The sequence below is a fragment of the Diabrotica virgifera genome, chromosome 8 (genome assembly GCF_917563875.1).
Source record: "Diabrotica virgifera virgifera chromosome 8, PGI_DIABVI_V3a".
Lineage (NCBI taxonomy): Eukaryota > Metazoa > Arthropoda > Insecta > Coleoptera > Chrysomelidae > Diabrotica > Diabrotica virgifera.
In genome coordinates this window covers 167,640,121-167,652,644 of record NC_065450.1, presented here as the reverse complement: position 1 = coordinate 167,652,644, position 12,524 = coordinate 167,640,121, and the positions used below count along the sequence as shown (strand labels likewise).

Sequence of the window (12,524 nt, the reverse complement as noted above, 5' to 3'; positions counted from 1 at the left end):
TTCTCCTAATCCAAATAAAAAAGGTCTTAGAAAAAGTATAGTATTCTACTTGCATGTAATGGCTATTACTCACTCTGATGAATTACGACACTCGCCTACGGCTCGTGTCGCAAACTTCATCATCGTGAGTAATAGCCATCTTACATGCTCGTTGAATAATATACTATTAATACGTATATTCAATTAAAGTGAATAATTACCAAACTGGCCGTTTCCATGGTAAAACAAGTAAACAAGAACCACTGCGCTTCGTCGAGTCATGAATCATATTCCCAAACTTAAGTTTGTTGCAGTCTAATACCACGACGTGGTGGTCTCTATATCGAAACTAAATCTTAAAATGTCTTTCTTTACCTTCGTTTACTCACAAATTGATTACTAGGAATCACATTTGTTGGAGTTTTGCTTAAATAAATTTGCGTGTTGTGGAATGCAAATTGTAGATTCCCCACGCCTATTCATTTCTCGTTTGTTTGCTTTGCAAAGTATACAAACTCGGATTTAAGCTGTGACCAGAATGTGTTTTCCAATGTAATAGTCCAGGAACCGAAGCTTTGCAGCTCGCAATTTTTACAGAATGGATCGATTTGCTTGAAAATTTGAGAATAAGTAGTGGATAGTCTAAGGATCAAACTCTATATGATGCCGAAAGGCGCTTTCACCATGGGGGTGGTTGCCACCCCATCTCGGAGGTGAAAATTTTTTATTATATTTTGACCACAAAAGTTGATAAAAACATTCATTTTAAGTAAAAAATGTTCTATACATTTTTTTTATAAAATTAACAGTTTTCGATTTGTTCGCTATCGAAAGTGTTAGTTTTATATCGAAAAAATCAATGTTTTTCGATATACTCATTTACGATTCACTCAATTTTTGCCGTAGAAATTTTTTTTTTTTCAAACCGAGTTCTTGGGAATTAAATAACCTACAATTTTATATTTAAACATTTTTTCGTATCTCTGATGCTAATCTTTATATTCTGAAGAAAATTTTTACCAAACTACAAAAATTCGTTATTCGCTTTTAACTCCAGTTATTTACAAACTAATCATTCCAAGGCAGTCAAACTTCTCTAGAATATATTAAGAATACATCAATAAATAAGAATAAATACGGCCACTGACTAAAACACCGCTCACTTACATTATTATGCTTCCAATTGGATTTCTCCTTCAAATTCCAAAAAATTGGATTTTTTTTTTTCGAAAAATATATTGGTTTTTTAGCCGTAACTTTTTTATTTTTTATCTTAGAAAGTTTGGTAAAAAAGAATTTTGTAGGCTTTTACAAGATATATATGTCTATTAATATTAAATCTTTTTAAAATACTCGGTCGCAAAAAGAGGTGAATTTGAAAGGGTAGGTTAAGGTGGTTTTTGCATGTTACTACAAGCAAGTTTTAATTATCAATAGCTCACTCAATTTTTGCCGCAGAAAAATTTTTTGCAAACTACGTTCTTGTGAATTAAGTATGCTACAATTTTATATTTAAACATTTTTTCGTATCTCTGATGCTAATCTTTCTATTCGGAAGGAAAGACCATTTTTTCCAAACTACAAAAATTCGTTATTCGCTTTTAACTCCATTTTTTTAAAAACTAATCATTCTAAGCCGGTCAAACTTTTAGAACCTATTAATAATACAAAAATAAAGAAGACCAAATGAGGTCAATGACTAATTTTAATTAGGGTGGTGATTCGGGGGTTGCTTTCGATCACTTTTTCGCTAGAAAAAATAGGGACTGACATTCTTTTCATTATAAGTCACTTACTTTATGATATAGAGACTTTTTTTATTTCTGAAGATAGATATTTTTAAATACTTTAAATTAGTTTCCACAAGTTATTATTGAAAAATGCATAGTTTTCCAATCTTTTTACTTTGAGACTATAATATTTAGCATTTGACGAAGAAGAGCTAACATACATATATAATAAAGTATAGCTCGATTACTATTGGTCTTAAATAAAATTAGAAAAAACAGTTTTGTTTATTTTTTCAAAAGGTTCATTTTTGTTGGGTAAAGTTGTTTTGATAAAACGAAAACTTTTGAGTTATTAGCAGAAAACTTGTTAAAAACATTGATTTTTTCGATATAAAACTAACCTTTCGATAGCGAATAAATCGAAAACTAATAATTTTATCAAAAAAATGTATAGAACGTTTTTTGCCTTTAATTAATGTTTTTACCAACTTTTGTGGTCAAAATATAATAAAAAAGAATGTGTGTGTACTGTGTACGCACGTAAGAAGTTATACTTCTACTACATATTATGTGATTTTTAAGACAATACCAAAAATTTAAAAAAATAAAAGAATAAAACGCACACAAACACATTGAAAAATGCCACAAAGAAAAAATGATTTCTGAACGATAATAATTGTTGGCAAAAATTTTAAATACGCATTTTCTGAAAAAAAAAATATATAACAAATATACTTACAATCATAAAATGCATAAAAAAATAAAAACTTGCATCGGGAATCGAACCCGTGAATTTTGGGGCGTTTTGATTCGTAATCGAAGCCTAGACTCACTCGTCCAATTCCACATTATTTGTCATGTGGAAAAATAGGGTAACTGAACGTTTTACTGTTTGACAGTTGTTTTGAATATAATTAAATTATGTAGTTTAAATTTTGTGGAAGAAAATATTAAAATATAACAAAACAGTAAGAAAACAATATATTAGATGAAGATTGGTAGAACTTTTGTTGGTAATCAAATTAAGTATGTAAATCAAAGCATTACATACCTACTAGATAAATAAATCTACGCCAAAAAATCATAATTTAAAAATAAAAATCGAACCTAATTTGGGATTTCTCTCTAAAATCCCCATTCTTGAGAAAATAAATGTACAGTAGAGCGTCGATTATCCGAACGTCGATCAACCGAACGACTGCTTATTCGAACTATCGACTCCCGCGTCCCGCACTCGAATACCGAGCAAGCGTTAGTAATTGACGCTTAAAATATCTTCAATTTTCTTCAATATTGTATCCAAAAATAATTATGTTGTTGCAAAGACTGCACTTTTTTGTTTAGTTGCTAGTTGTCATTATCAAGATATAAATAAATATGTAGGTATATAAATATGGCTTTTATTCACTTGTGGATAAATATGTATGACTATAAATATGTATCAATAGGTATATTGTAGTTCGATTATCCGAACAAATCGGTTTTCTGAACACGTATGTCCCCCAATTAGTTCGGATAATCGACGCTCTACTGTATTTCAACCTAATCCAAATGTATAATTACAATATGATTATAATAAAAACTACTTACCAAATTAGAATGAGTTTTCCTTGTCCAAAATAGTCCAAAAGTCCAAAAATATAGGTATATGAAAACTATTTAAAAAGGCAGTATAACTATTAACTAACTTTTGTTTGTTGTTTCTTTTCACACAAATTTTAAAACGCAACAACCATAAATAATCCAACTACAGCTGTGCCACAGCCGCCATATTGAATAATTTTTGACATGTCATTTGAACATCCACTCAGAACAAGGTTATAATGCGCATGCGCCGGGATCATAGGTTTTAACATATAAAAATTCACCCTCATATCGCCGGTAAAGAAGTATAACTTCAAAAATTTCCACTCCCGAGACGGGGTGGCAACCACCCCCATGGTAAAAGCGCCTTTCGGCATGATATAGATTTTGATCCTTGGATAATCCACTACCTGCTTATTTTTAAATGTTCAAGCAAATCGATCCATTCTGTAAAAATTGCGAGGCTTTGTTCTATTTCAAGCTTCATTACTTGGACTATAAGAAATCTTTAGATCTCCTCTCTTTGGATTTCCTTTCGTTTATACTAGATGTCGTTGTTGAGTCTGTTGCAAATTATTTTTAATAATTTTTTAACGTGACAACAAGATTTGGTTTCGATCCAGAGAGCACACCACGAGTCGCTGTGAGTAGCCCAAGAGAATGCAATGTGCATTAGCGATTGGTGGTGGAAACTAAATTTTAAACTATCTTTTTTTAAAGTGTAAACGTTTGATATGTTTATTGCAGGTTATGGCTTTATTGCTGGAAGGAAAGCGGAACAAGAGGCAAAACAGAGGCAGAAGACCAAATTCTGCCAACTACCATAAGTTAGATAGTAATTTAGAAGAGGCTATTTCATCGAATGTAACTAAAAATTCAAGTAATGTTATTTATTAGTCATGTATTCGAAAACTTCATATCATTACCACATTTTTATAAAATCTCAAGTGTAAAAATGTAAATATAGTGATCAGTTAAATATTTAAAATTTTGTAAATATTTTTAAAAGTTTAGTGTCCATATTGTTCATATTTGAGTAACTGTTTATTGGAAAAATAATATTCGTAGAATAAAGTTTGTCAGTTTTGTTATGGAAGGAAAGAAGTCCATATTTCAAAAATTTCTGTCATTCTGTCATTTATTCATTTTATAAATTAATCAGACAAACTATTAAAATTCATCATCATCAGTGGCGTTACAGCTCTTTATGGGCCAAAGCCTTCTTCAGAACAATCCTCCATTCGCCCATGTCTCTGGCAACTCTTCTCCATGCTCTAATTCCAATAGATTTCAAATCATTTTCTAGGTTGTCTTGGTACCTAAGTCGTCTCGGTCTTCCTCTTGTTCGTTGTCCTATCGGCCCTCTTCGGTCGAAAACTTTTCTGACTATGGCATCTTCCTCTCTCTGACCACATGACCTATCCATCTAAGACGTGCTACCTTAATGAATTTTATAGCGTCAGGTTCTCCAAAACTTCTATGCAACTCAAAGTTGTAACGCTTGCGCCACAGACCTTGTTCTTTTATGCCTCCATATATTCGTCTTAGGATTTTTCGCTCAAAACGTTTGAGCAGTTCTTGGTCATTCTGTGTAAGTGAACAAGTTTCTGAACCATATGTTAGAACTGGTCTTATTAGTGTTTTGTATGCAGTCAATTTAATTTTTCTAGGTATTTTTGAGGCCATCTGTCTTCTTAAGCCATAGTAACACTTATTGGCGAGCACTATTCTTCCTTTAATTTCTTCACTGACATTGTTATCTGTCGTAGGAAGCGAGGCTAAGTATATGAAGGTGTCAACACCTTCCAGTTCTAGGTCATCAATTATTATTCTTGTAGGTGTGGGGTTGCATGACCTAGTGCCAGTGGCGTGCTGGCCATATAAATGAATCGGTGCAATCACCGAGAGGCCGCGGCCTCTTGAGGCCGGTCAAATAGGTTCATAAAAAATTTTAGATATAACTAAAAAATTATTTTTTTTAATTTATAATCGAATGATAATTTTGTTAATAGTATCTATTAAGAAACATTTCAAAAACATTTATTTTTTTTAAATTGTAAAATACAAGTTAAGTAGGTAATTGAATAAAACTATACACATAAATAGATTGCTACAGATAATATTTATTTTCATGCCTACAAGTATATTTTTATGGTTTTCCAATTTTCTTCAAACATGTATGATTTGTTTACCTACTCCCTACTCTGCAGAATAAAAAATGTAAAAACATCTTGCACAATTTTGACCGAATTATTGGAAGTATCAAAAAACGATTTGATCAAGACAAATCGTTTTATGATGATATATCACTCGACATCCTAGAAATTTTGATACAATAAAAAATGGTATACCTTTAACGGCATTTAAATCATTTACTGAAAAATTCAGAAATTGTTATCCTACCATATCTGGGACTGCAATTATAGAAGAACTCGTGGATTTTGCTGATAAATCGATTGTATTAAAAAATAGGATTTTGCAAAATACTGAAATTATAGAAGATCGAGTTAATGATGAATATGTTCAGTCTACAGAAAATATAAAAGATGATATTATTAATCTAAGTGATAATGAACATGAAGTAACAAATGACAATGTTGTTGATATCGTGAAAACTTCACCTCCATGTGGTACTAAAAAGTGTAAAGATTGTATAGCTTACTGTTACGCTATTTTGCATAAGTACAACTTATATCAGTGTGCTTATCAAAATTTAAATAGCATTTATTAACTTTTTCAATGACACAAGTATCTTGCGAAAGAAGCTTTTCAACGTTGAAATATATAAAAAATTGGTTAAGAAGTACTTTAACACAAGATCACTTGGAAACATTGATGCTAATGGCTATAGAAAAAAGAAGCTTTGAATGAGCTTAAAAATGATGAAATAATCTACGAATTTGCTCAAAAATTTACTTTATTGCGGAAATTATAAAATAATGTTTGGATTATTGTGTTGTATTAACACTTTAAATATTTTTAAATCAAAGTATTTGCACTGTACTTGTATTTGTACTCTCTTGTACAATTGATTTACTAAACTCCCAACTTAACACATAACTGAAAAATTTTCAAAATTTTATTTTTCTACAACCGTGTTAAAAATGCAATTTTTAGCCCTCCATACGTGCGTTAAAAATGTTACTTTAAGGCACTACTGCTTTAAAATATTTTTAAGGCACTGCAGTTCGTATTGACCGTATAGACAATTTTGATGTAATGTCAAAAAAATATAAAAATGGAATGTCAGTCAAGTTCAAGTAAAAGTTTTTGTAGATATTGTCCTGTAATTACGTTTATAGAAAAAATATTGTATGATATGCGTGTTAAAAAGTACATTTTTAAGGCACTCATGTGAATTGCAGAACTCGCTATCGCTCATTCTGCAAACTTTCACATGCGTGCCTTAAACGTGTACTTTTAACACTTATATCATAAATAACTATTATCTTAATTACATCAAATTCATATTATATTTATTCAGGAAATTATGGTTTCTGCCTTACTACATACAATATTGTCATACATGTCATTTACTATTTGTAAGATTGCTTATTCTTAAATCAAAAAATATAGCAAATTAAAAAAATCATTGAATTCAAAGTTTTATGTTTGATTTAAAAATAATTTATATTTTTGTTTGTTTGATTTTATACATAACGAGTAAAACGTCCTGATAATAGAAGGTAAAATGAGGATGGGAGGCCGCTTTTCTATAAAATCACCGGGCCGCTTGAAAAGTTCCAGCACGCCACTGCCTAGTGCAACACATATATTTGGTCTTTTGAACATTTATGTTTAGTCCCATTCTCTGTGCAGATGCTCTTAACGACCGAAATGCTTCAGTCAGAGATTCTGTGAACCTAACTACGATGTCTATGTCATCTGTGTATCTGACAATTTGTACTGATTTGTTAAAGATAGTACCATTCGTATTAATCTGGGACTCTCGAATTATTTTTTCTAATGCCAGATTAAATAAGAGACACGATAGTCCATCACCCATGTCTTAGTCCATTTTTGTAATGGAAGGGTCTTGAGAGATCGTTTTGGATTTTTACCATGCTCTCTGCTCCTGTGAGTGTAAGTTCAGTTAATTGGATAAGATGAAGCGGTATTTGAAATTCTGAAAACTATTAAAATTATTTTTTTAGTAAAGTCTCCTTTTAGCTTAATACAACGATTCCAGCGATTTTCCAACTTTTTTATGCTGTCCGAATAATACAATTCTGGCAGCTCTGCAAAATAAGTGTTTGTTTCGTGAATTATTTTTCTTTGTTCGAGCTGATTAACAAATTTTCAGCTTGCTATTAATCAACTTTTTTTTGGTACGCGGAATCCAGGCCTACTACTGTTGACGCCATTTCTGATTCTGCATTTGCGTGTCATAACGCATTGCTCTTTGGGTCATTCTTAATTTTAAGCCACTGCGTTTTGTAACTCATGGGAAATACCAGTCACTGATAAAGTATTGCCACTGTACTGGGCGAAAGAATCGTCGAATGCAACATAGGAGACTCAGTGGGAAATTAATAAAGTACATATGTATTGAATTTCTATTTCCCAAATTGTTTTACATTGACAATTGTTTTCAACTGTATAATATAATTTCTGTAGAAAAGGCTATAGCGGGATAAGATGGTCAAAAATGCCCCCGCACGGATCAGCCCCGCTACTTATGTTTTCGATAAAGGATATAAAATTATGCCCTCATGCAAATTTTTAGCTTCCCAGAGGTCCTAAAAGGTCTTGAATCAAGAAAAGAAGAATTTTTAAGGGTTTATTTTTTTGTGAGTGCAATTTTACTTTAAAAAATCTGAAAAAATTCAAGAGGTTGTATCTTTTGAATATAAAACAACCTATTTTTTTCAGATTTAATGAAAAATGAGCCCAGGAAAAATTTTTGAAATTTTCAAAAAACTTTTAGGTTATGTCAATATGATTTGGCCAACTTTTAAATAGTATTTTTTTGTGTACTTTTTGCCGTTCTTTTAAATGGCAGAGGCAGAATTTTTAATATCCGAGCGGAAAGAACGAAAAAATCAAAAAAACCGTTTTTTAGGATTTTAGGATTTAGGATCCTGACTACAACAACTGAAAAAAAAACTAAAATTGTGAATTTTCTCAAAAAATTTGGTATGTGGGGTTATAATAATATTTGGAACAACTTTTCCAAATAACTTATCGATTTCTGTAACGCGAAGCAAATCGAATCGCATATCGAAAATTCACCCTGTTTGCAGTAGGCCGCGTTTAAAATTTAAAGTTCAGTTGACTATTTTAAAAATTGTGAACCATCACCCTGTATGACTGTGCAAAATTTAAAATCTGTATATATTTTTATAGCCGAAACATAGGGGTGTCTTCATCTTAAATGCGACACACTGTATCTTGTCAATTTGATAATTTATTGCAACTCATATAGTCGTATTTTTTATAGATTCAAAATATACAATCAAAGTACTGACTAATTCACTAATTTTATCATAAAAAGTTTAAATTGATTGCATTGAAGTATGGAACTAATTATTAATGTGTATTAATAATTAATGTGTATTAATAATGTGTATATAATTATGTGTAATAATATAATATAATATACAGAGTGAGTTTTATGTACGGAAACCCTTAATTATCTCGGAAATGGCTTGCACGATTTTTATGGATTATGGTGGGTTGAAGTTTTCTAATGTGGCCGATATTATAATACTTACATTGTTATCAGATCTTCCGTTTTTCTGAAAATCTAATTAACTTTCTTATTTCAAATGGAACACCCTGTATATTTTTTGCATTTTGAAGTCCTTAAGAAATACTGATTATTTTCCATGTTATATTCCCTATACCTAAAGGCCATAATTTCGTAGTTATTGCTACCATTTATTTAAAAAACTTTTTAAACAATAAATTATAAAAATCAATTTTTTCGGCCTGCGTAGACATTATTTTACGTTCTTTGGACCATTGGGAACAAAAAAGTTTTCTTGTACTTTTTCTCTAAAGTTAATCGTTTTAAATATATATTAGTTATAAATAATTTAAAACTGAAAAAAATCGAATAATTACGATTTTCAAGGTTAAAAAACACAAATCAAAAATATTATTTTTGAAACTGCCAAATACCTATAGAAATTCAAGCTAAAGCCTTATTTTATCAGTTACCAATAAGTAATTTGAGCTTGTTTCATTCTAAAATATTGTTTTTTAGTTGTTAATGCAGCCCGATCGCCCATCCTCTCATATGCGCTTCATTAACATACTCCGCAGTTTCAAAAATATTGTTTTTTATTTTTGTTTTTGAACCTTGAAAATCGTCATTATTCGATTTTTATCAGTTTTAAATTGTTTATAACTCGAAAACGATTAACTTTAGAGAAAAATTACAAAAGACCTTTTCTTGTTCCCAATGATCCAAAGAACGTAAAATAATGTCTACACGGGCCGAAAAAATTGATTTTTATAATTTTTTAAAAAATTTTTTTGAATAAATGTAGCAATAACTCCGAAACTATGGCATTTAGGTATAGAGTATATATCATAAAAAATAGTCAGTATATCGTAAGGACTTCGAAACGCAAAAAATATACAGGGTGTTCTTTTGAAATAATAAAGTTCATTAGATTTCCAGAAAAACGGAAAATCTGACAACAATGTAATAATTATCACTGTAACATCGGCTGCATTAGAAAACCCCTACCCACCAAAACCTATGAAAAACGTGCAAGTCGTTGCCGAGATACTTGAGGGTTTTTATACATAAAACTCACTCTTTTATTATAATAATTATAATAATATTATATTAATACGCATTAATTGGTTCAATATTTCAATGCAATCAATTTGAACCTTTTATGATTAAATTAGTGAATTAGTCAGTATTCTCATTGTATATTTTGAATCTATAAAAAATACGACTATATTAGTTGCAATAAATTATCGAATTGATAAGATACAGTGTGTCGCATTTAAGATGAAGACACCCCTATGTTTCGGCTATCAAAATATATACAAATCTGAAATTTTGCGCAGTCATACAAATTGATGGTTCACAATTTTTAAAATAGTCAACTGAACTTTAAATTTTAAACGCGGCCTACTGCAAATCCACAAACAGGGTGAATTTTCGATATGCGATTCGACTTGCTTCGCGTTACAGATATCGATAAAAGTGATTTGGAAAAGTTGTTCCAAATATTATTATAACCCCACATACCAAATTTTATGACAAAATTCACATTTTTAGTTCTTTTTCAATTGTTGTAGTCAGGATCCTAAATCCTAAAATTTGCTGTCCCGAGATGCATCTCGAGACAGCCAAAAACGGTTTTTTCGATTTTTTCGTTCTTTCCGCTCAGATATTAAAAATTCTGCCTCTGCCATTTAAAAGAACGGCAAAAAGTACACAAAAAAATGCTATTTAAAAGTTGGCCAAATCATATTATCATAACCTAAAATTTTTTTGAAAATTTCAAAAATTTTTCCTGGGCTCATTTTTCATTACAAAAATCTGAAAAAAATTAGGTTGTTTTGTATTCAAAAGATGCAACCTCTTGAATTTTTTCAGATTTTTTAAAGTAAAATTGCGCTTACAAAAAAATAAAACCTAAAAATCCTTCTTTTCTCGATTTAAGACGTTTTAGGACCTCTGGGAAGCTAAAAATTTGCATGAGGGCATAATTTTATATCCTTTATCGAAAAGATAAGTAGCGGGGCTGATCGGTGCGGGGGCATTTTTGACCATCTTATCCCGCTATAGCCTTTGTACTTATAGTATTTACCAAAGAATCTTTTTTCAATTAAATGTTTACGTTGGTGAGTGCTTTTACAGTTTGACACAATCGTAAATTTTCAGTAACCGAGTGTATATTATGTGCTCAACAATTAACAATAAAAGTGAAAGTAATAAAACAAATTTATTTAACTGAAAACGATTTTATGTACAGGGTGGTCATAACCATAGCAAAAAACGTTAAAAATAGTCTAGTTTTATGTTTGGAAAGTAAACACATATAAATAAGTGTTTAGTTTTAATAAGTGTTGTAACACATAATTTCAATTTTTACCTACATTTTTGGGTGTTCCAAAAATATAGGTAAAAACGTAACAGTAATCCGAATTAGATAAATTTGCTTATTGAAGTCGTCGATGAATTGCCCACCTACTTACATCCACATTGTGTCAGGCGATTTACCAGCTTAATTGAAGTTGTATGTCTATTTCTTAAGCCGCCCCCAGGTATTTAAACTCTGATCCCCATTCTACAAGTCGCTCAAAAAATGCCAACAATAGTTTTGATCCTCGATTCGCAAATCCCTCTGTTAGCTCAGACGATATTTTACTTATTGCATATTGCCAGATTGAATAGCAACGGTGATAATGTGTCTCCTTGACTAAGCCTTGATGTTATACTAAATAGCATTGATGTTGTGCTTCCTATCTTTACCTGTTTTCTATTTGTTCGTACCTGAGTATATGTTGCTGTTTTAAAAATTTCTCTTGTGTATTATAGACATCAACTCGACGGAAAGATTTATCCCCTCACTAAACTTATATTCGAATATTTAAAGTATCAAACATTATTCTATTCTACGATTCTACTATTTGTTGCCAAAAAGTATTTTTACTTAATCTTGAATAAAGATAGCATTAAGTTAATTTAGGATGGTTGTATTACATTATTAATCTCATAATAATATTTTGGTCTAGGTAATTTTTTAGATAAAGCAATAAATGTTTGAATTGTGTATACAAATCCCTATGGTACTGATCACTTTGTGCTAGCCATGTGCCTCATATGTTTCTTAGTTTATTTTTTGTGATATAAGTAGTTAGTTGTTTATTTAATCGTTTATTTAAATTTAAAAGTTAAAGTTAGCTTTAGGTTTCCTTAAATAAACTTTTATACTTGGACTAAAATGTGTTTTATTTTTAAAGATGCAATAATAATCCAAACCTATACTCCGTCTCACCTTGACTTTACAGTATAAGGAATATAGGCAATGCAGTCCGTATGAGAGTTTTTTTGCGCGGTGATGCCGATCTTATCAAAAATAATTTGTAATCGAACATTAGAGAGATTAAATTAAAACTGTTTTAGAAAGGCAATCTACAATTTTAGGATTTATATGCGTTTAAGTTTATTTGATATACTATAGTTATTACGTTTAGGATTCATATTATGCGTAATAACTATAAAATATCAAATAAACTTAAACGCATATCAATCCTAAA

General features: G+C 30.5%; 1 protein-coding gene across 4 annotated transcripts in view; it reads left to right on the top strand.

Moving 5' to 3' along the window:
• LOC114331251 (trans-Golgi network integral membrane protein 2) overlaps positions 1–12,209 on the top strand; it is an 86,264-nt gene extending 74,055 nt beyond the window's left edge. For all 4 annotated transcript variants that reach the window (XM_028280750.2, XM_028280749.2, XM_028280751.2 and 1 more), the window contains exon 7: positions 4,041–12,209. In XM_028280750.2, the coding sequence (XP_028136551.2) occupies positions 4,041–4,190 (150 nt within the window). In that variant the 3' untranslated portion in view covers positions 4,191–12,209. The remainder of the gene's footprint in view (positions 1–4,040) is intronic.
• Positions 12,210–12,524: the final 315 nt, after the last annotated feature.